The sequence below is a fragment of the Cuculus canorus genome, chromosome 1, assembly GCF_017976375.1.
Source record: "Cuculus canorus isolate bCucCan1 chromosome 1, bCucCan1.pri, whole genome shotgun sequence".
Taxonomy (NCBI): domain Eukaryota; kingdom Metazoa; phylum Chordata; class Aves; order Cuculiformes; family Cuculidae; genus Cuculus; species Cuculus canorus.
In genome coordinates this window covers 9301292-9327216 of record NC_071401.1, presented here as the reverse complement: position 1 = coordinate 9327216, position 25925 = coordinate 9301292, and the positions used below count along the sequence as shown (strand labels likewise).

General features: G+C 34.9%; 1 protein-coding gene across 2 annotated transcripts in view; it reads left to right on the top strand.

Moving 5' to 3' along the window:
- Window positions 1-25925, top strand: part of CNTN5 (contactin 5) — a 229500-nt gene that overhangs the window by 81360 nt on the left and 122215 nt on the right. For both annotated transcript variants that reach the window (XM_054055996.1, XM_054055995.1), the window contains exons 6-9: window positions 12413-12594; window positions 19631-19767; window positions 21697-21826; window positions 24016-24166. In XM_054055996.1, coding sequence (XP_053911971.1) covers window positions 12413-12594; window positions 19631-19767; window positions 21697-21826; window positions 24016-24166 — 600 coding nt within the window. The remainder of the gene's footprint in view (window positions 1-12412; window positions 12595-19630; window positions 19768-21696; window positions 21827-24015; window positions 24167-25925) is intronic.

Genomic DNA, 25925 nt, shown 5'->3' with positions numbered 1-25925 from the left:
ATACTCTTAGTGAGCAGGTCAACAAAAAATATTCATAAATAATTACAGAAGAATTCTGACAGAGTATTTTAATTGTATCTATTTAGGGCCAGTGAAGCTGTAAAGGCAGGACAGCAAAACCACAGAGCCAATTAGACAGTCACAGCAGCTTTTGCAAATTCATTCCCCATTTAAACATAAGCAGCAATGTAGAAAGCAAATGTGAAGGGAGAGCTTTTGTAGAGTAAAACACAGCTGTTACGTGTTGTATAGTAAAGATAAGGAAAGAGGTACACGAGAGAGGACAGGATAAAAATAAACTGAGATGTTCTCTGAAATGCTGAAATATATGAGGAAAAAAGGCTGTTTAGTAGAGGCTGGTGGCTCCAGACTCTGCCAGCAACATCAACCAATTTTCTGCCAGGTCAATAGTTGGCAATAAGCCTCTTTCACACTCTGGCTGAAGAAGTAACTGATGTGTTAGTTTCTGTTTTCCTCATTTTGCTGGAATTAAATTGCAGCTGGAGACAAATTACAAGTCTACTGTCACTTTTGAGTGAAGAGGAGGTATGCCACATGTTGTCCTTTGCACACTGACAGGCAAAAAACGCAGCTACTGCCACTTACCATCTTCAGCACCTTGGGATTTAGTAAACTCTCCCAAAAAGACTCAGTCACTATTTGAACGGTCATACAAGGAAGACAAAGGCTGGCAGGAAAGCCATCAATAAGCTTATTTCTGTGTTCGTATTTGGCATTAACCTTTAAGAAACAAAATAATAAAATCGCCTGAACCATTAAGGAATGTAAGGTTATCTTGTAAGTTGATTCCATTTGCTGCTGTTGTAATAGGCAGCTATTTTTACCATACAATCCTTATCTTCTTTCCACAGCCATTAATGCATAATCAAATCAGCTGAGTTGAAATTGCTTTCAACCTGATATGGTAATAATTACATGAGTGACATCTCAGGCCTTATTTGAAACCTGGAGGCTGAGGTGGGAGGTAAAAATACATCAGATTTCTTGTTCATTTTCATTTTTTGTCCCCATTCCTAGTAGCTTGTACAAATCTTTCCTTTTTACACTATAAGTCCACATCACCAAACTGAATCATCAACTAACTTGTTCCTTCCTTATTTAGCATTTGGAGATTTGGTGAATTCTTATTGTAAATAACACAAAATTATTCCAGTCTCAAAACCAATGTGCTGCTGGTTTTGTCATGCATAATTTAGCTGTCTGAAGCACTCCCCTCTCTGCTGTAAATGTGAGAATGACAGACGTTCCAGTGAGACTTCCTGAAATAGACATTTGGCAAATATTCCAGAAAAAGCCTAGTCTTTAGTCACAGATTAATGATTTATTAATAGTGTTTGTTTAGAACTGCCAGTCAATATGGCTATAGGAATTAAATAAATTGGAGCTGTGCAGCTTTTGTCCCCAAACTAAGATCAAATGTCTTAATTGCTTGACAGACAAATTTTCTGCAAATTGTATTCTAACGCAAGGAGCTGATGAAAGTAAAAATGTTATGTTAACGATGCCATCTATAAATAGACTCTGTAGTTGCTAAAGAATTCAAAGTAATACAAGAGTGAAATACCTCAAAATAATGCTGTTTCTATTAGATCATGCTGCTTATAACGAGCATCAGTCATTGGCTAAGAAATTGATGCATATATCATTATTTACTGCTGAGATGTAACAGAACACATGACAGCGGAGTCGAATAAAATTTACTTTACTATATATCAGAGTGCATATTTTGCAATTCTTGATGTATAGTGATTTGTGCTGGAAATTTATGCTGGCCTACTTTTCTTTAAAAGTTGTTTTTATAGCCATATTCACTGTCACATCCTCACAAGAACTTGTCTTTCAATTAAATCTAATTGTTTCATATAAATTTGTATATATAACATACAGATATGCTTTCTGCCACCCATTTAATTAAGTCGCTTCTATTAGTAACACTTGACTTTGTTTGTTTCCTGACAAGACAGAGGATCATATCTTATTAAAGCATAATTTAAAAAAATAGCAAAGTATTAACATAATCTATTTTTAACATCTTTAAAATTTACATAATTGCTGTGTCCTGATTATGACTTACATTATGCATTGTTAAAATAATAAAATTATAATTAACAAAAAGAAAACAATCTCTTTTAAAAGTTACTGAATGGAAGAATTCAAAACAATGAAAAAAAATCTAACCAATAGTATGTTAGTATTTTCTTTTGAATAAAACAATTTTCACTACTTGTCTCCTCTGTTATTTGAAAAGACAAGCTAATGTTTTGATAAAAGATGTAGTTTATTGATAATGAGTAGATTGAGTAGTAGTAGATGAGTTTATTGGTAATGAGATTGTTGCTTGTGGTCCAGAAAATCCTAATTTTCTAACAAGTCCATAATTTCAATGTCCGAACTCAAGCTTATTATGTAAATCAGAAGGACAGATTGTGATCTTTGGGTGAGTTTTAGTGAAGAAGTTCTTTTCCCAGCTGACTCTCACGTGAGTTGACATGACAAGCGAGTAGATTTGAAAACAAGTTTTCATAATTTGAATAGTGATATAGTACCAGTTTGTCCAAGCTTGCATGAAAAACCTGTAAGTTACAATCCTCCTCAATGAGCACAGACCCTTGACTTCAGGGAAAGCAAGAAAAAGGAAGTGTCAAAAGTTTATCACTCTTTTACATTTTCTTTTTCTGTAATATAACTCTAAGTGGACTTCTTTTTTTCCTGTTCAAATAATTCTTCTACACTCAAACTTTCATGTAGATTTTTTGATGTCAACTTGTGTATAATGTACTCACCTTACCTGACCCTCACACTTCGACTTTTTCCTCACTGCATTTTTGATCATGCATCACACTACACAGCAAGTTCCTTTTTTTATTCTTCATATAACCCTCATAATTCATTTGTTTATGGCTCCAGCCAGAAAAAAAAAGTTTCTTTCTGTCAGTGCCACCGGCCAAATTTGAGTGAGTAATCGTATTTTATTTTTCATCAGAACAAATTAGAGGATGTGGGTTATTGCTCTAGTTGTAGGTTACCAAAGTTTTCAATCTTTGCTTTTAAAATAGGAATCCTGGGCCATGCAGACTGTCAAAAGTATTGTTCTGCTAAAAAAAATAAGGTTTTTTTTAACTCTGGTTATTTTTTAACCACATAGATCAACTCATAGAGATTTTAATCAAAAGAAACAATAGGGAACAGTGCTGACACATTTTTTTTCTTACAACTTGCTTGTTTTTTCTCTATATTGAGACATTGTTTTATGCTTGTGCTATTTATGTAAATCATTCACAGTATATCAATATTCTTTCTAACTACTTAGTTCACTTTAGCAATGTCAAGACTATGTTTTTATTGTGAAATATTCTCAGCTAAAGATAAGAATGAAATAGAGATATTGACTTCCTTTTATTACTGAATTATGATGAGTCTGTTACGGTAGAAGCATTGTTCATGCTGTTATAGTTAATGTTGCTTTAATAATTCTATTGTAAACGTTGTTTTGACGAGATTTATAGTTTGGTCATAAACATTTATCCCAACTGTAATAAAGCTTGAAATAACTCAGCTGATAGTCTGTTTTTTAATCTTGCTTTCTAACTGAAATGAATGAAAAATGAGGTGAAATTACATATCTTTAAGTCACACAAGTAAATGAAACTTAGTGACTAGTAATCTGTGATATGTTCTAAAATGTTCTCTTGGAACAATTAACTCTCAATCAATTCTAATTAATAAATATCCCAAAGTTTGAAATCCATGGAGTATAGGAAATTTTTTTACCTCCTTGACATGATTTTCTTCTAACTGATTTTTCTATTTTTAAAGAAAAATCTAGTATTTATTTAATGTAACTATCTATGTTTTCATTATAGACTACATACATGTAAACAGAGCTTACTGAAGATTTTTCTATATACAGAAACAATAGCAAAAAATGGAGAAATTAGTATGACATCTAAGCAAAGATCAGAGTGGCAATGTAAAAACTCATTTTGGAATTATAGAATTGTTTGGGTGCGAAGGGACCTTTAAAGGCCATCTAGTCCAATGTCTCTGCAGTGAGCAGGGATATTTTCTACTACATCAGATTATTCAGAGCCCTTTCCAACCTGACCTTGAATGTTTCCAGGGATAGGGCATCTACAAACTCTCTGGGCAACCTGTTCTAGTGTTTCACCACCCTCAGAGTAAAATATTTCTTCCTCATTTCTAATCTAAATCTACCCTCTTTTAGTTTAAAACCATTAACTCTTGCCCTGTTGTTACTTGCTCTATTAAAAATTCTATCCTTATCTTTCTTATAAACCTTCTTGAATTACTGAAACGCTGCAATAAGGTCTCCTCGGAGCCTTCTCTTCTCCAGGTTGAACAACCCCAATTCTCTCAGCCTTTCTATGCTGGAGAGCCATTCCATTCATCTGATCATTTTTGTGGCCCTCCTCTGGACCAGCTCCAACAGATCCTTAACTTTCCTCTGCTGAGGCCTCCAGAGCTGGATGCAGTACTGCATGGGGGGGGGAGTCTTACCAGAACAGAGTAGAGGGGCAAAATCACCTCCCTTGACCTGCTGGCCAAGATTCTTTTGATGCAGCCCAGGATACAGTTGACCTTCTGGGCTGTGAGCATGCCTTGTCTGCTCATGTCCAGCTTTTCCCCCATCAGTACTCCAAGTCCTTCTCATTAAGGTTGCTCTCCATCGTTTCATCCCCTAGCCTAGACTGATACCAGGGGTTGCCACAGTCCAGGTGCAGGACCTCGCACTCGGCCTTGTTGAACCTCATGGGTGCACTTCTCAAGCTTGCCTAAGTCCTTCTGGATACCATCCCAACCCTCAGGCGAGTCATTTGCACCACTCAGTTTGGTGTTTTCTGCAGACTTGCTGAGAGTGTGCTTGATCCCACTATGCTATTGATGAAGATATTAAACAGCACTGGTCCTAATACAGACCCCTGAGGGATATCAGTTGCCGCCAGTCTCCATCTGGACATCGAGCTGTTGAGCACTAACCTCTGGAAGTGACCATGCAAACAGTTCCTGATATACCAAATAGCCCACCCATCAAATCTATATCTCTCCAATTTAGAAAGAAGGATGTAGGGAACCCTGCCAAAGGACTTACAGAAGTCCAGATAGATGGCATTCATAGCTCTTTCCTTGTCCACTGGAGTAGTCACTCCATCACAGAAGGCCACTAGGTTGGTTAGGCAGGACTTGCCCTAGGTGAAGCCATGCTGGCTGTCTTGGATCACCTCCCTGTCCTCCAAGTACCAACTGGTCCCTAAATACAGCCTAATAAAAGTTTCCAGTTTTGCTCTTTATTGTTTCTTAACTACAAAGAACAAAACTTAACCCTCTCTGCTCAAATTTGTAAAATATGCCTTTTCTTTTCAGTGCACCATTCCAAACTATATTCCAAATCTTCCATAACTCTCCCCCTACCTTTTTTCCTTTTGTTGGCTGGTCTTGGTAAATGTAATGCCTTATTTATGCTCACCTAGCATGTTCCAGATCAGATATTCTTATATAGTCTGTACACAGTAAGATTCTTCTGGCTTCAGACCTGGCAGAAGGCACCTTCTGCTATAAACTGTCAAGCTAAGCATACAAGACTGTCCCTTGACTTGACCCCTTCCCACTAATCCAGCATAACAAAAGGTCTTATGAGGATTTCTATTCTGAGATCAAATTATTTTCTGACATAAATCTCCTTATAATACAAATCCTTGAATCCATGTCTTGCTCCAGCCCTGGGAGTATGCTGAAGTGTAGCCGACCTAATGCACTGGTCACAGTTTAAAACAAACTCAAGGATAATCTCTGGTAACTGTACTATACTGCATCCCAAAGGCATCAAGATGAATAAGGGCTTAAGGCAGCAAACAGCAGCAGAATATTATTGGGTATAAACACAGCCATATAGCACAAGTATAAAATGATACTAACATCTGTGATATATAAACACACTCTTTTTAAGGCCAAATATGACAACTTCTTTGGTCATTGCTTTGGGATATGTTAGTAGGTCTTTACAGTGTGGTGGCAGTCAAGGCACATAGCTCAGAAATGTTGTCTGAAATGGGATGGCCATTCAGCTCCAGCAGCCTCTCCTTTTTGGTATTGTCTTTTGTAAATTATTAAGTCTCCTTTTACTTTCCATGAACATAAATCAGTTCTTACCTCTTCCCACAATAATACTGACATATAGAAGTACATTTGATTTTACAGATAACCTCATTCTGTGTTAAGGACATTTGGAGTACATTAGCAGCTCTCATTGCCACTGAGTCCTGTGACATTAGCACATGCATTGCTATCACCTATGCGAGAACTGCTGGTCAAAACAAAGTGTGAAAGTACATGATGGATCACTGCCCTGATAAATGAAGGTTGGAGGGTTGAGGAATTCTAGCCAGATTTAATGCACAGTTTGCAGGGAAAGAGAAAGTTAATTTTGACTTGTCTTATAAATGTATTATGGTTCTCACCACTTAATGACATGCCAATATCCCTGGCTTGCATTAAATGGAGCAAATCATTCTAGATGCTATACACCCAATTCTTTGTTGTAACTAGGGACTCAAATATTCAGTGTTTTTCACACGTACAGGAGAATTACTAGGGGAACAAGAGGTCTAGCATCTTAGCATCATCAAGTATTAAGCAAATTCACAGTGCAGAAGTCCATGGGCAGTAATATTCCTTTTTAAAACCAGAGAGTATTAATACAAAATAATTTGCTGAAAATCAAACTGCAGGATAGAGACAAAAACTGGTATAGAAATATGTGTTTCTAGATCCCATAGCACAAAAAATCATGTTCCCCCATGCTCTTTCACACCACTTATTATTTTAGGAAAAAGATATCTTTAATTCTATCAGATACCACACCTGGAAGCTGTGGAAGCCACTCTTCGAGTTTATTGTTCACAAGACCATTGCAAGAGGAAAATGGAACGTTCTCAGTAAAACAGCATTTGTCAGTATTATAAGTAGGATTGTCCTTTCTGCTGGAGGTAAACTTATGATGGGAAGAAGGAACCTTTTTAAACATGAAAGCAGCATCTTCCAGCTGAGTTTGTTTATGTAAGACAGGAATAGCTCCAGGAAATTTTTCCTTTTGGTAGCACGTATTATTTGTGTCAAATACATTTTCCTAATACTTTCTTCAGTCAAAGCCTCAGTTTAAGCTCAATCTCAATAAGAGTTTAGGTCATAAGGTGCTAGCAGGATTGGATTTTATTTTTATTTTTCAGGCTGGATTGATTTCTGCCTTCCTTCAAGTGGACTTGTTCTTGCATAGACTTAATAATGCTGTTAGAAATATTGCAACCATTCATAATAATGTAAGAAAAATTCCTTAGTAAATCTTAAGTAGCGCTCCCAGGCCTTGTTCTGCCTCATTCTACCTAGATGCTTCATACTTACAACTAGAACTTCAGAGTTAATTGCTTTTACCATATGACATAGGGGAAGTGGGAAAAAATTCCACCAAATCCCCACCATTTGTGTCATGATTGGCAGTACATCTGTTGTTTCCAGAAGTGCTTTACTCATTATAACTGGTCCTCTGGAATTGATCTGTACATGTATACCATCCCTATCTCTATAGCAGAGTTAGGAAATCCTAGATTGATGTGCCAGTTATAGAAATTCTGCCTGGAAAAAGTTTGGAACTGAGAAAAATGACATGAGAAAAAGTGCAGTTATAAAATAGCTTCACACAGGGCAACTAAACACAGTGCTATTGCACTACAGTGGCTCTGAGAATCCATATGACCACCGTGAACACCTGCCAAAAATGTCACCTTTTCAGGCAGATTTTCTACTTCAAAGCACTTATCTTCCCTAAATTTGTGAATTCTTCATGTATTATCTCCCATGTTAATGTAACAGATATCATATATGTATTTTGATTTTCATGTTGCTTCAGATTCTTCTCAAGTCACAGACTGGTGGCAAGTTACCTGCTGTTATATCTTTCACACTTTTCAGAAGAATGTCCACACATTTCTCTGCCAGCAAACTGAGGAAGGGTGTTCTACAGGGATTAGAAAATAAAGGGCACTAGATATCTGAGAAAAAAAAAAAAAGAGCTTACTTCTGTCTTTATTTAACAGTCCTACATAATTATCTTGTAATAATTAGAAGCTATTTAACACAGTAGCAAGGCTGGAAGGCATAAGGAAAAAGTTTTTTTTCTAGTTCCAAATGCAGAGGCATGTAGAGGTTTTCAAGATACTTTATGTGAACCTGTGGGTTTGAAGGCACAGCTCAGAACAATGATGCATGGTAAAGAGAAATAGCATGGAAAAGAATTGAAATTACAGTAGAAGGTAGAATATTTCAAAAAGAGGATATCAATTTGTACTAACTCAAAATAGAAAAACTAACCTATGCATTCTTATTTAAGGTATTGCTTAGAAATAAAGAGCTCATATCCATGGGAAAAGTATTTCAAAACTCTCATTTCCTCCTCACTATATGGTCGTATTCTCTTTGGATCTAATTAAATTCTTTTTCAGATGAAATTGCCAAAAAAGCATAAAATTGCTTTTAATAGTTTTTTTCAAAACATTTTTATTGCCAATGAAACTTGTGAAGAATTCCCAACAAATTCAATAGCACTTTTCCCAAATAAGATACTACTGAAAACTGACTCTTATAATCTCTTCTAGATGTAAATGTAAAACTATAACTTATATTTTCTTCAAATGGATAATGAACAAATCCACAGTAATACCCTTCATACTGACCAGTGACCTCTTAGAACTTTTATTTCAGCTCAGATGAACTGAGAAGTTTAATGATGGTATTTCTGAAGTCAGGTCGGACTTTTTTCTTGGTGGTGCTAAGATTTACCAGCAGTAGTCAAAGGATTTTTTCTAAATGTGAGCGGTAATCTTATCTCTGAACTCAACTGAAACTTGAACAAAGTTACTTATAGGAGCTGAATGTGAACAGGTTTATAATAATAAGGAAATTATATTACTATAGATGAGAGCTGTCACCAAGATAAAAATGGATTATAAAGAATATAAGATTTAACAATTATGCATGTTACATTAAACTCAAATTAATGTTAGATATACTCCTACTATTGCTCTAGTGTTTAAAAATATGTGGATCACTTTAAAAGATGAACAAGTTAGCATTTATAGTAGATTTTAAGAATATTTCTATAATAGTCACACAATTGTATTCTTTTGTATCCTCACTCAGATATCTATTGTTCTTTTGTTTAGTTCTCACACAAGTCACAGAGGAGAAATAGATACAAATATATTTTTATTTCAGATGTAAAATTCATAACTCACTTATAAGTTGTGCAAGGAAAATATGAAGCTTCATTAAAAAGAACTACAAGTTGCCTGCAAATACTGATTTGTAGTTTTGTAGTACTTTCCTTTGAAATCATTAAATCTACATAGCTAAAGTAATTTTATCTCTTTGAAAAACTCCACGTACTATCTCATACTGATAATGAAAAAAGTAAGTTTTTTTTTAAAATGTTTCCTAATTATCCAGAGAACAAGTTTCCTATGTATTCGCCATGGTATATACATTTACTTTCTGTAGTATACACAAAAGCGTATTCAAAAAAAATTAGTTAAATGCAATTTAATAGAAATTTTCTAAACATGTGAATTTCAAGAGTATTCATAGCAACTAAATGAGAGAAATTTAATGGTTTATAATATCTTCATTGTTTCTTAGAAACATATATTATGAAAAAAATCCAGTTATCAGAACCAGCTTTCTTCCATGACAACAGGCCAAAAGCATCTTTGTTATTGATTTTGATGGAAGTAGGACTGAAGGGTAAATAAGCAAAAATGGGCAACAAGTGTGGCACCCTTATGGTGCCGAATAAAGTGTACTTGCCTACCTCTCTCTTTCGTAAAACAGCAGTTACTGAAGAATAATAATGCACCTGCATACAGTGGTGGCATACTATGGATCTGTGCTGTGGACTGGGTGATTAATGAAACACTTGCCTGGCCATGGTTGCTGTTTTATAGCCAGCAATCATTACATAATTATTTTCTACATAGAGAAAGGACGAGCATATAAGGAGTTTACACTTAAAGCTGAACCTGAAACAATAAGATCTACAAAATATTCAGAAAGTCACTCGAGATAGAGTATAAATTTGAATAAGTGTGAATAAGTGTAAACAAGTGAAGTGTGCAATTACAAAAAAAAAATCAAGGCCTAATACATGTGAAAAAAAATTCCCACTATTTTTATTTACTTCTAATATATACAGAAAACTATCAAAGTATAGTAAATAAAAATACATAGGTAAGGAGATGAAAAGAATACCATAAGTGGTAGGGCAAAAGGCAATAAGTTTTAATAGTGCATCAGAGACAGAAATATTCTATTTTTGATTCATATTTAGAATTTAATAGGTTGAAGTACTTGTGTCATGCTAGAATAGGAAGTTCTTTTAATCTTCTGCTTCAGAAGTATGTAAAATAACTTCTAATAGGAATCGAACTTTATAAATTAGATCCATGCAAGCTGCACAGAAGATGCACTCAAATCAAACCTACACACACCAAGATCTGAAACCAGTCAGTAAAATAGTAATTTACAATTAATAATGAGCAAGCTGTCAAACTTCTATGGTGATACAGTAGGGGGAAAAAGAGGGCTCATATGATCCTTACTAATAACATGACCCACAAACATCTATACAAATAAAAGGAAATATGAGTAGAGCACCAAAGAAAAAGAGATCAGTCTGTTTTTTTTTTACTAAGGGAAAAAATGGGGGGATCTGATTTCGGTACGTATATTTCTTCTGTGAGGGACAGTAATAAAGAATTGAATAGTACTGTAGGGACTATGCCTCAGAGATGAATCCACACACACTCCAAATAAAGTATCTTTTCCCGAGGTAAGGAATCAGTGCAGCAAGCTGATAAACAGTGATTTTCTCTTTCTGATATATTCAAATAAATGTATTCCATGTGCAACTATATGTTGGCCACAGAACAAACTTTGTGAAGGCTTTATGTTAATAGGCTTATTGAAATTCAGTGAGTTCTGACATTCAGGGGATAAGATTAGAGAAAAATTCTGTCCTCCAACTACAAGCCTGGGAATTTTCTGAATCTCTGTGAAGTACTAGAATTTGGAGAAGTACAGAATTTGTCTGGAAGTTTGAGTGCAACTGCATTAATACACAACCTGATTTTAACTCGCTGAAGAATATTTGGAGCTTCAGCTGCGATTGGTTGGCATGTCTGTATTTGTTGTGTCTCAACTTGGACATCTTGAATACTGAGGGAAAGGTGTATTTTTAATGCAACTTCACTTAATTACAGCAAGTAGAGTTAGCAACTGATGACAGACATTAATAGAAGCTTCGAATTTGAATGTATGATGTGAAGTACTTATCTCCATCTAAGTTGCCACAACATCCAACTGTGTTTATATCTAAGCTTCGACTTGAAAGAAATTCAAATGAATATAAAATTATCAGTATGGAACAGTTACATTTTCTTTTATGATGTCCTCCAAGCTTCTTTTGGAATGCCTGAAGTGGAATTTTCAGCTCATAATCAAACATTTTATAACTACAGTTCTTTTTTTTTTTCCTTTTCTTCACCCCTAAGTATCCACTGCCATATTTAGACAAAGGTATGTCTGTACCGTAAAGCCCAACGGGTGCACAAAGTCTGATGAGTGTTTGGGCTAAACAGAAAATTGACTAAGTGCAAAAACTATCTAATCCATTTCTCCCTTTGTTATGAATGTAAATAATACGGTTTCTACATACACCTGTGTGGAAAAGCAAGCTACAAGGAAAAGCCCTTCAATTCCTGCGAGAATTCCTGTAATGCTGTGCCATTGATATGTACTTCTTACACAAACAGTTTTGGAGCTTAAAGAATATTCTAACAGATAAGGTGTCCAAAACATTGGTCAACTTAATTTATCCAAGATACAGTAACACTGATATCCCCCACCTTGGTGGACGTATAGCTTGGTGGTCTCCTGAACTACAGTTTCATTGCAGGAAAATCAGGAAGTGTTGGAATTTACTAAATTCAACAGGGTTTTGAAGCTGTTATTTTATTTTACCTATTCAGTGAAAGTGTTCAGGAATAAAGCATAAAGTGCTAAAGAAGCTCTAGAGGGAGTATTTAAAGTTATTTATTTTGGTCTCACTAAAAACTTGGCCTCCCCTGTGAATGAGACACATTCCATGTGACAAACCATTTATTAAGGAGTCCCTGCAGAATGTGAGGTATATCAAGAATTGTATGAACCTTAATTGTGGTTATATTTTATTGCTACTTAGATTATTAAGTGTCTAAACTACCAGATAACAGAATCTATATTCTTCATAGTGGAAGAGTGCTAACAGTTATTTTACTAAATATTCTAGCCCTGTTCCAACAATCTCTTGGAGGAAAGTTAATGGTCATAATCCAAGTAAAGCCCGCCTGAGAAAATCCCAAGCTGTGCTTGAAATACCTAATGTGCAGCTAGAGGATGCAGGGATGTATGAATGCAAGGCTGAAAATTCTCGTGGAAGAAATGTCTTCAGAGGACAACTGCAAGTGTACAGTAAGTGTAACTGCACACAGTATTATTCAACAATGCTTTGTCCCCACTTAAATCTTTAACTACATATGAAAGATGCTAAGGTCAGTAGAAATTAAATATGTTTATTCTGAAATACAAATACTATTGCATTTTTCTTCTTTAGTGATGCATTAAAGTCTGAAATATAGATAAAATTGACTCCCTCATAGAATTGACTTAAATACAATTTAATGTTTGAATTCTATGGAGGGGTTTGGTTATTTTTTTAAGAATATTACTGTAATTTAAAAATCTGAATTCTTTTCCTGACATGATATATAACACTGACATGCAACCTAGGCATGATGTATCTATGAGAAAACAATACTAAAAATATCTTAGAACTTTTATTACACTTTTATTAATTCTTCACCCTTGCAATGCTTAGGTGCTGAGCTTTCTTAACTTAAGTGTACAGGAATCTGAGCTGGAGAAGGCCTTCTGTTTTTGTAAAAAATTCTATGTCAAGGCATGCATCATTTAGGAAGGTACTGCTTTTCAGAAAATGCTTAATTTTTTCTCTTAAGTATTGGTCATTCTAAAAGTTTTTTTGAGTGAGCATTAAAAAAATGAATCATGCTTCACACTAAAACAAAACATAACTTCAAATTAGAAATATTTAGTCAAAATTATGAGTTTTATATAGCACTGTGGATACATCCAAGAGGCTAGAAATGAAAGCTCTGTATAAGACATGCCCTGAATATTTACAATTTAAAATTTTGCTTATGTTGAATGTATGCTTGAGTCCTACCTACTTATCAATTAAAGTTACATCACTTGCTATCTTTCCACAAATCCTACAGGTTTAAGTGTTAGCAGGAAAGGTCTACTGCAGGAGGTGACACAACAAATCTTTCAGGCTCTGATTTGGTTTTTTTGTCTTCAAATACTGCATTTGGTGGAATTCCAAGTACTGCAGTTTAGTCAGGTTCTCAAGTTAATAGATACCTTTAAGAAGGAGACTCTCCTGTTAATCAATTTTATTTTTCACTTCTTGTTTTCAGCCCATGGCTCCCAGTGTTTTCTCCCCCTTACTAACTATATACAGTTCTCTGTCTTTGTCACACACATTCATCAAATAACCATAGAGTGGCATCACACATTTAGTTTATTTTCCACATATGTCAATATTTCCTGGTCCATAATCAATTTTCCTGTCTCCTCTAGCTTTCCAATGTCTTTATCTTAGTTCCTTTGTTTTTGGCAAGTATCAGTGTGTCTCTGGGTGATGTTTCTCTCCTTGCTTTTCTTTCTCATCCATCTAGAGCCAAAGACAGGTTTTCGTCTCAATTTTTTTTGATGTATGCTGCAAAAAAATATGTTATTGCAAAGGTGGTAGTTCGCGCCTTTTGTTTTGGACATGCCACCCGTACTGCACTTGCAGCGAAGGTTTTATCAGGCTTTTTACTGAAAAGAGCAGTCAAAGCTGAGGAACTATTTAATGCCTCCTACTATGCCAATATCCCAGTGGTATTTCTCTGGTGTTACAAATTCTTACTGTCAATTACTTCCAGGAAAGTACAGAGGCTGGTGCTGGGAACCTAGTGGCCAAGGACATTTAGCAGCATGCCTGGTCTTCTTTGACACCATCTCTTAAAATGCCTGAAATTTAAAAAAGAAATAAATAATTTGAGTCATAAGGTCTACCCCAGCTCATACACTTACTAGCTGTTTTCTAGAACTGTGAAGGTACTAGATGCCAAAATACTTTATAAAGGAATTAAAAATATCTCTGCCTCCCTCTTTCAGAGTCAAAGGACTATAAAAGGTACTCTTCAAGAGAGAAAATAAGATGCTGGAAAATCAAATTATTTCCTCAAGAGCACCCTGCAGACCTGTGACATAAAATCACAGCAATTACGCTGTAGAGTTCTATACAATCCTGTCTCTTTCATTAACCTGGACACAGTTTTATTTTGAGCAGAAACAAAGATGGTGCTCAAATCTAGGAGTGCATAGAAAACATTTTCTATATCAGTTTTTTTCTAGTCTGTCCAGACAGAAATATGATGTTTTAGTTCTCCACTATTGTCATAATTCTTATTTTTTTACAGTTACTGCCTGTATTGATAATGTACAGATTGTGCTAATCAGCATTTTTTCCAACTAAATTAGAATAACTTCTTTAACTTTACAGAAAGGAGGTCCCTGTCAGATTGTCTTATTCTTATGATTAACAGATGTGTGAGACTAGTATATCATTATGTTTCTCTTAAGTGTGTTATTATACCTTAAATAATCTTAAGATGAGTCAAAATCAGATCTGAGTCAAGTTTCATCTCCCTCCACTGGCAGGGAGCGAGGTCAGAGCAGCACAGAGGGTGTCCAAATGGAGAACAGCAGTGATCTGCAGTACAGCAGAATAAAGAGTGGAAGCTGTAACTCGCCCCCTACAAGTGTCTTTTCTTGGCCTCGAGATGAAATATTCCCCAGTGAGACTCTGACAACCTTCAGTGCTCCTGAAGACAACATTAGTGTCTCCTCTGCCTATAAATCTTGACAATTTTTTTCCAGGGATGTAAGAGGGTTTGCGTACGAAGGGTTTTAGGAATACAAAGTTTAGCTATATGATGCTTTACAAAATTCTCATCTTCCATTCTTGACAGCTGATGTGGCAGAGTCTGGGGGCAATACTTGAAACAGCATTTCTTGCTGTACCTTTTATTCAAAACAACAGCCAACATGAATTATTTACCTTTAAGCTCATTGTCTTTTTCACTGACAACTTACCCCTGCAGGATACCGCAATGACTTTGGCTATGAAATTCAGATGTAGGCCATCCCTTCTTACCAGGGGTTTCTTGTAAATTTTCAGCGCAGGCTGTAGGACCAGCTGTGTCATACTGCCATCTCACAATTTGCATATTTCTGTAGGAATTCACTTGCTGTCTGCTTTAATCTTCTTCACTGAGGTCACCACAGAGTGTTTTGGAAAAAGCCCAGGACACCCAGTCTGCCTGTCTGGTCACATTTAATCACAAACTAGCGATTTTTCATTTCTTACCTGATTCTGCAATCTACATATGCCATGACTGCCTGACACAGTTGAAACTTTGGACGTTGTTCAGGGAGTGGTATTTTGGATGCTGACAATTTCTGGTTGTTGTAGTCTCAGCACTTAGTGGAAATTCAGCCGTAGAAGTGATGAAGACATTAAAAACATAATTTTGGTGTTGCGAGACATCCTCAAATGCCCTGAAACCTATTTTGAGATTTTGATTTTTCCTCAACTGAGCTGCTCATCCTGTAGTTTCCATGAAATATTATTCAAGTTCAAAATGATTAATAGACGAGAGCTCAAAAATTAAAATTCAAGTGGAGAAATTGGACATTACTCTTGTTTAATCACAGTTCCTCCACAAACCCTAACTAGCAGCATTTTCCCAACGGTGAGCAGTGGTTAGAGTAATTCCTGCTTCTCTCTCACTCTGAACCTCTTGGGTTTGATTCTGTCTTACCTGCTCACTAGTGCCAGTTCAGCAGAGGATGGTGATATGAACCAGATCACAAACCCATAATTTTTACCTTCTTTTCTTTTGACTAGATCAGTCCCCGATCCTGCTTACAACACTGTCTCAAGAGCAGCACACTTAGTGCCACGGCATGAGGGGAAGTTTGCTCTAACATCATAGCTGAGAGCAGGAATGTTGTATAATGTAGTATAACATGCCAGCCTGGTTTTAGAAAACATTTCAATACTTTTTAAAAACTGGATGGAACAAAATCCACTGGTGCCAATACTGGGTATCCTGAGATACATGTAGCAAAACTGTCTAGAGAGGAATACATTTTTATGGTCAGAATTGTACCCCCAGTTTAAATATATGATCTTATCTTTCTTTGATAGCTATCTATTCTTTTCATACTGCATGCTTCCCAATTGGCCTCATGTTCAGAAATGTTCTTTTTTCATCCCAGACTGTACCCATTCACATTTAAAACCTTCTTTGAAGTCATTTGTCTATGCAAAATTTTGTCCTTAATTTTCTTTTAGTCAAAATTGCTTAAAAATTTGAAAAAGTGGACTGAGTTTTCTGCATCTGAATTTCATTTTGCACAAAAGATATAAAACCTGGCCTATAAACTGCGGATTTATTGCTAATTTGTGTTTGTAAAATATTTTGACATCCTTGAACAAACAGGTGCAGCAATGCACCATAAAATAAATCACAGAGTGGATGGTGATTTTAAAATCTCAGGAGCACTGTATAAAGCTATGGCACAATATACATAAAGACCACTGAATAATAAACATGTCTTTCTATTCTTACACTCGCTTCAAAATTCTTCTCTGGACAGATGAAAACCAGACAAACACTCCTTTTTACCCAAGAAGACTGTTGCCTCTAAGAAAATAAAAAAAAATGTGTTACTTTTGAAATCTGTTTAAATTCTTCTTGGAATTTATATTTTCTAATTTAATTTAAGTGCAACTATAGAATGGAGATTTCTTTGCCCAAATGTATATCAGGATGATATTAACACATTTTTATTAAAAATAAAAGAAAATAATACATTGAGTCAGAGGTTATATAACCAGTTAAAGGTTTAACTTTTTAAATTGACACAGTTTAAGAACAAGTGTTATGATATTATGAAGAGTGACCCTTGCCCATGAGAAAAGAGGGAACCCTTTGTGGCAAAGCAAGGAGGAGAGAGAGAGAGAGGAAAAGAAGCCAAAAAATGATGAAAATATTTATCTCAATCATGCATTTAGCTCTATTCCTGGTAACCTACCTATTGCTTTGCTACCTTATTCTCAAAGGAATGGGAATCTAAGTCATTGTCTTGGCAGATGACAGGCTTAACAGCTTGAAAATTATGAATCCAAAGGCCACTTAGGCTATGAGGAAAAAATTTAGGGTAGGAATTCCCCAACTAATGAAAAGAAGTTTTAATACCAATCGATAATGTCGCTGTGATTTGCAAGTGTGTGATTAGAGAGGAACCATGCCATGGCATGACTATGCTGTCTAGACCACTAACAAATGAGGGTAGGGAATAGGAGTTGTGTACTAAGGAGAACACCTCTGCAGCCAGGCTTGAGGAGACAGTTTCATTTCAGTATGAACAGGTGCACACTCTAATTCTGGACATTCTGGTTCATGATGAGGTCAAAATCAACAAAGAAAAATGAGACTAGATATGCTTTGGATCATACAATGGAATTTTCAGAAAATCAAAATAATAAAATGAATGAAATATAAATAGGAGCAGCTTCACATCTCTTTGAAACTGCATGATTTTATGGTAGCATATGGCTAACTTTTATGAATTTTTAGTTACACATTTAACTGTCTCATCTTCTAAACGCATATTAGCTTACTTATTTTCAAAGGAAAAAATTGCTCCTCAGCATGCTTTCTTTGTGCATACTGAAACAAAAAGAAAACAACAGCAAAAACTATACAATGCAATTGAATTATATTTTTAGGGCGATTAGTAGACAACAAGTGAGCAGGGACTCACACAAACTGCTTTTGAGGATTTAGTGGGATCCTTTGATATAAATTAAGAATAAAGTGACTCAGCCCAGAGGAGCGCATATGGAGCATGTCATGCATTTGCCTTGACTGTAATGAGAAGAATGAGGGAGCAGATGTTTTTGGTCTTGGGTTTGGGAGTTAGGCTGGGTCAGTCTTATCTGTGGTTTCCTCTACTAAAAGGGAAATGAGTGATTCTTTTTCTGATAGGTTTTCAGCTTCTGACAACTGTCTGGTCAGGAACTCTGGAGCAGCTATTCTCTGCTTAGGAATGATAGACACCTCATTCACTTTCTTTATCATCCACATACGCGATGTAAGCTAGAAGCAGTTAGTTACCTGTCATGCCTTTTCATGTCTTCTCACATCTTTGATTGGTGACCTGTCAAACGCCAGCTAGATTCAAAGATTTATTTTTAAGCTCGCTTCCCCATATTTAAGTACGTTATCTTTTATTCGACATTTGAAGCAGAGACTTTGTTGTGACAGATCTGGACTTCTATTCATACCAAGCAGAAGAATTTTATATTCCTTTAGCAATGAAGGTCTTTTAGTTGCTTATTGTCTACTATTTGAAAAATAAAAGCACAAACCAATATTTAATATCAATAAGTTAATTAATTTCATACATAATCCTCTTTGCTGTAGAAATTGATGTGTCTACACTGTGAAAAACCAATAACTGGCTTTTAAGCATACATTTTTATTTCTACCTGTGAATGCTCAGTTCCTGACTCAGTTATATGAAGTTTTCCAAATGATTAGATCCTACATAGAGCTATCTGATTGTCTGCTACATTAAATATCTACGTCTCTGCAAAATAAATATTCCCTGTTTTTTAACAGATTCTTGCACAAAATTTAGGTACTAATGATCACATATACACCTAACAATTGTCTACCTTTTAAAGAGAGTGGGTTAACATAGACTTACAGTATAATTTATCTTCTTAATGAATGCTGAAAATCTTGTGGGTTCTGTGCTTAAAACATTAAACGCATTTTCTCCCTTGAAGTACAAATTAAACCTAAGACACTTGACCAAAAATATGTGCAAATACCTTACCAATTGCCCAGTCATTAATAGCTGAATAAATCATGATGATTACCTTGTAAACTGAGAAAACTATATTGAACACTATCATGATTGACCTCTTTAGCAAAATCTAATACCTTAGGTCTTGAGAAGTTCCTACATATTCTATTGTGATTACCAAGCAAAAGTTCTTCAATTCAGTAATAAAGAATGCATGAATATGTAGTACTGTAATTTAATCAATTGGGCTTTATTAAATCAGGCAGATTTCTCTTACTGGTCATGATACTGCTCACTGCTTGGTGCCATTACAACATTTCCTTTAAAGTTATGGAATTTCGTTAATTTTATTACTTTATCTTTTGGTTTGGGTTGCTTCTTTCTGAGACTAATTTAAGCTTTGTAAAGGCATAAGCCTTTTAATTGTTTGGGTCTTTGCTAGAGATTAAACAATTTATATGCTTTGTAAATAGCATGGTATTTTTTTTTCTTGCAGCCTATCCACATTGGGTGGAGAAACTTAATGACACTCAATTAGACAGTGGAGATCAGCTCCGATGGGAATGTAAAGCCACTGGAAAACCAAGGCCCACATACCGTTGGCTGAAAAACGGAGTTCCTCTCTGGCCACAGGTACATTAGATAAGATGTCACCAGTATGCTCCACGCTTCTCCTTTCATTCAGATAAAGTTTGCTAAAGAAACTAATGAAAAGTACTTCAGAAATGACTGTTTTCTGTGTTAGTATACAGACAGGTTTTCTATGCATGTGCTCTCTGAACCATCTCAGTATAAAATTGTATCCATCAGTAATTCAGTAGTTCAGAAACATCTGGGAGACGGGATCTTCTGAACCGTGTCTGCAGCAGCATCTGCCATTGTACAAAATGTACATCTAAGCAATCACCAGAATGTTTATTCTTTTCTCTTTTAGGTAGTGGTATTATGCTATTTGTATCTTCTCTTTCTGTATAAAAAGACAGTAATGACTCCAAGAAGTGCTGCATTTGCTCAATCAAATTCCTTTATACTTCCCCCAATGTTATGTTGTGTTATTTACTACATTTTTTTTGTATATAATCATACTCTTAAAAACACTAGCAGGCTAATGTAAGAGACACAATGGCTATTAGATTTTCATCAGTTTTCAACACTGTTAATACTCTACAAGTAACAGAATTCACCATCAAAACCATTAAAATGCTCTATGTAAACTCTTAGAATGGAAAGTCCTTAACTACAGTAAGCTGATATATTTTAGAATTAGATCTAGCTAAAATTCTCTGCTTTTTAAAGGGCCACTCATAGCACATCCTGCCTTTTATTTCACTTAGTCCTTTTTCTCTCACTGAATCAACACATCAGCCCACATCATGTGGGTTTTACCTAGCACCTTTACATTTTTATAGTCTCAAATAATCTAGAGTACAGAAAAGTTTTATAATTTATTTCATGCATTATTCCAGATTAAAATAAAGCTGTTCAGGTCTTGGAGAAAATGTCTCCATTCGTAAATGAATTCACAGAATGGATTTATGAATATAAAAGATGTAATATCTTTCTTTTCAGTGAATGTCACTTCTATCTGTGAATATCATCCAATTATGCAAACAATGAGAAAGGAAACATAAACACAGTTCACTTTTGAAGCTGTGAGACATTGACAATAAGGTTATATGCCTTTACTTTATCCATTTCTGCCTTTTTAGATGGAGCTATTAGTCCTGAGATTGAAGTAATTTAAATATCTGTACTTTTTAGTTTTCTGATTTTCCAAACCATTAGTTGCACCAGGGTCTGAAATGTCAAATTAAATCAGTTTAAACTGGATGCTTACAACAGAGAGAACTTTTTCATAGTTTCCTCTGCATTCCCAAACACTCTCTTCTTTATCAATTTTTAATTAAACCTACAACAACTGTAATGAAACTTAGAGATGTTTTATAGCAGTTGAAATTACTCATTATACAGCTCTATGAAGTACACATTTCCATAAACAGCTGTTAATGCTCCTACTCTTTCAGCTGTGGTAATCATTTTCTACCAGTGGACCTTTCAAATAAGAAATTTTCACTAATGAATAAGGTGATTAGACCCTTTCACTTTTATTCATACAAGCAATCTTTTATATCCTCTTTTATGAAAATAGTACCATGACTGAAACCAAACATTTGCTGTGAATTTGAGATGTGAAGATGATCAGATATATTACCTCCACAACTGTCTTCTTTCGTCATCAAAGCCCCCAGGATGAACTGCTTTTATGAAAAAATAATGTAAGGCTTATAGCAGACAGACACACAAACAGGCAAAAACTAGAGATAGTGAACTTGCACTGATAAATACTTAACTGTAAATATTTTGAGTTTTTTTCTGCCCTCACCCATCTGCTTTATTCTTGTCATTCTCTACATAACAAGAAAAAAAGTATGCCCAAGGAAATTTGTTGCTCAGTTTTATTTTAGTTTAATAAGGTCTTTTGTCCCTTTGCCTTAAGTTGGTAGTATGGCAAATTTCCAGTGCCTGTTTGATTTTATAGTTTTTGGTTTTTTTCCATTACAGAGCAGGATTGAGACGGTTAATGGTGTTCTGATGATCCACAGTGTAAATCTCTCAGATGCTGGAATGTATCAGTGCTTAGCAGAAAATAAGTATGGTACCATTTATGCCAGTGCTGAGCTGAAGATTTTAGGTGAGTATTATCAAAAAAGAACAGACTGTTCATTTTTTTCCCTTTGACAATTATATTTGCTCTTGGCATGTTATGATAAGGAACAGCTTCCATCAGTCCAAATTTAACAGAGCAGATAAAAGTGGGTTTGTTTTTCCTCCTTGTTATTCACATGTGAGTGGGTCCCTTGTTGTCCAAGAGAGTAGAGGTTCTTCTGTTGGCTGAACATATTTTCTAGACTCAGTTACATTTTGCAACTATTTCTTATATGAGCTTGTTTCATTTCAAACACAGGAAAAAATATTTTTTACTCCTTTAAACAGAAATGCAGGAGAAGCAATTAGGGAAAATAAGCATATTTTTGTCTGTTAAGATTAAATTTTTATTTCAATCAAGACCATCATTCAAAGGTATTCAAGTACAATTTCAGAATTAAAGGTATAAAAATTTCCTATAAAGTCACCAGAACTGATTGAATACTGAAAATTATATACCTAAGCTAATATCATCCGATAGTAAAGCAAATATACTACTTATTGTTATCCAAAAATATAGTTTAAATTTCATTGTTAAAAAATTGAAGTGGGGAGTTAATGAAGAACAGCTTGAAGCATGTCTTTCCAACACTCTAGTTTTCCTTATAGCAAACTGTGGTAATACCCAATGGGACAACAGCGATAAGAGGACTTCCACAGGGTTAGGAGAGACAGACTTTTAAGAGCCTCATAGTCTTTATTAGGGTATGGTATAGATGGAAGTCAGGTGTCTATCAAAGTAACTCAACAGTCTTATCAGAGATTTAGAGGTCTCTGCACTGCTCAAACTTTGTGAATTTCAAAACCTGCACCTGGGAATCATTCTTGTAAACTCTCAGTCAAACGAGTAATAAAGCTGAATCTACTGAAATAATATACTACTTTTGAGCTAAGATTTGGTTCTTCTGAAGATAACCTGTCTGGTACATTTTCACCATTTCTTAGCTGTCCAACATTAGAATTTCACTGATAATTCTTCATCATATTTCTGATTAGCCATAAATTAAACCCCAAAGTCAGTGGCTGCTCTCTTTCCACTCTTTCCATCTTTTTCCTTCGTCATTTGTGATTGAATGAGCAAAGACATCCCTGTTGGTTACAATGTTCTTTTGGTCTGTTTTATTATATCTACTATAAAATAGGTATACCTATCATATCAGGTACTTGTACACTTCCTTTGATGTTCTCTAATATTGAACGTGGCCATTATATGTTGCTGCAGTAAAATCAGCCTTTCATTTTGTCACTTGTGAAATTGTACCCCTGTTAAATTTTAACCATAATGTTGTATTAAAGAAGCAGTTGTGCTTAATTTTCTGGATTATTAAAGGGAAAAGAACAGATTAAATTGTCCTTATAAATAGCTCTGGTATGAAAATAATGGTAGAAAATTCCTACATGTTTGAGTTAATGGAGTGTAGTATGTTCCTGTATGTGTAGCTGGGATAGTTTCAAGGAGGGCTTTGGTTTTGCAAAACTAGTTTAAGAAAAACACAAACAAATGAGAATGCTTCAGAACAACTGTCCTATCTTGGTGAGAAATTACAGTAATTAGTGTCATTTTGTGATATATTTATTACCTTAGCTGATATATTGTAATCAATGGGACTTCTTGAAAAGTGAAATACTAAGAATGCAGCATGGTTAAATACCTTCTGTTATTAAGTTCTTATTTTTCAATTCCCAGTATTCAAACAAATACAAAAAGAGAAAGCAATAAAATGTCTCTAACTGTAATAACTTTGTAAGAATTAGCACCAGAGAATGCCTTTCGGATAGGTGTGGAATTTAAACTTCTTTTTCATTTTGAACTGGTTACTTCTAACAAGTTATCTATGAAATCCAAAAACTTTTGAAAAGCTCTAGCTAAATCAACTGTATTATTTAGTATCTAATGTTGTTGATTTTTATAAGCAATCTTAATTTCGTATGTTGATATAAAGGACAACTCACTAATTCATAATTGGATTAACTTACAGAACTGTCATCTGATCTTGGCTGCTGATTTAAAATATTTTGTAAAATTCTATCTAATCTGCAGTATAATAATTTCTAAGCAAAAAACTTAAGTTCTGTCCCAAAACTCAATTCTATTATTCTAATCTTCTATTAGAATGCAATGCAATTGGGAGCTTTAATAGTTCTCTGTAGAGCTAACTTACTTCTTTTTAACAGCTTCGGCTCCCAGTTTCCCACTAAATCAAATGAGGAAAACAATAATTATTACCAAGGGCCAAGAAATTGTCATTGAGTGCAAGCCACAAGCCTCTCCAAAGCCAACAATCACTTGGAAAAAAGGAGACAAACCATTAAGGGAGAGTAAGAGGTCAGAAGCCTGTCTGGTAAACTAAATATTGTGTTTGCATGTTTGATTCTGTGATATGATATCAAAATACAATAAGTGACAAGAATATGTATATGTTATCATGGGTACGGCATAATTATTTTGTCAAGTTGATTTGTCTGACAGTAGTGACTTCATTGTTTCTGTTATATTGAAATGAAAAAGCTTAAAACCATTTAGAGTTACAGAGAGATGAAAAGAAGTTATTATTTTGGGTTTTTTCTCTATTTTCTGTCACCCGTTTCAAAAATGCTTCAGTTACAGTGTAGAGATACTACAAATTTAGTGTATAAGGATATTAAAAGCATAAAGGCTGAAGTAGTCAGGACCACATAAAATATCAAATGTGCTTATTCAATTGAAATAATTTTAATAAGGCAGATTTGCAGCTTGATTACGATGTAAGTCTGTCTAAGAATAGCTTTAAAATTATTCAGAGAAGAAAAATGCTATTGCATTTTAGGATTTAATTATAAAAGTAATTTCTGTAGTCAGCAGCATATCTGTTTAACAGAATATGTTTGATTAAAGAAGTTTTGTCCAGCTCTGTATGTTAAACATAGTTTAAGCACCAGGTTGAATGCCAGCTGTAATTGCCCTTTACAAGATTGCATGACTGTATGCTGGAGTAGTTTTGCCATTCTGCACATGATGTTAAAATACACAGAGCAACATTATCTTTCAGGTAATGTATGAACCACTTAAACTGACTTCTATGACATTAGTAAAAAATATAAAAGCAAGGACTTTTTGTTTATTTGTGCAATACTGATGAAAGCAGTAAAGTGCATGTATCCTCATTAGCAGAAAAAGCCATTTCATTCAAGTGAGCTGTATTTTCATCTCATGCCATTTGTTTCATTCTGAGAAGGAAAAACTGGGTAACTTTTCAAGTTATATTGGCTCTTTTCAGTAACAGATATGACTTGTATAGTACATATTGACAAGATATGATAGAATGATATTACAAAGATGCTGATAATATCAAATGGTCTGAGACTGATGCCTCTGTGCTGTATCTACACAATTAACTATTTTCACTATGTGACCTTTTCCTCTCATCCCCACTGCTGTTTCTCTGATCACCACACGTAAATCACATTTTAATCCAAGACCAGTAATGTATTTTAGTAATGACTTGATGTCTGTCCAAACATAACCTAACTCTGAATTTAAAATCTCATAAAAATAAGACCTGGAGCTATATTTTTGATATTTGCATCTTTTGATGCTTGCTTATTTTGACAGAGACTGAAACGGGAAATGATGAAACATGGAAGATAAAAAGCTGGTTGAACTATTTCAAAGTTTTGAAGGCCTGAGTTGTGTTCAACTTATATTTTAGTCAGCTGTTAAGGGAATATCTTCTATCATTCAGAGCAGTTCCCCTGTGTCTACTGTTTATAGGGAGTAAATGTAAGGGGAATATTGGTTTTAACGGAACTCAGTTCTGCCTCTGTGTCCACTACCTTTTAAATAATAACAGAGTCTGAAGAAAAGATGAGGAAGGCTATCATGATTTTGGGAAAGGAAGATAGTTGCAGTTGACTTGAAAAGCATCTGCAAATTATAAGAGCCCTTTTGAGCTGGGTTTTGGATGGCTGGCAAGTTTATAAGAGCAAAAAAGTAGGATCTTCTCAAATATTTGTTGGAAAAATGTATCATTCCGTGTGTTACAATCTCACAAATGTTTTAAACTTGATGAAATGATTCCTATAGAAACATATTTATTTAGTAAAGA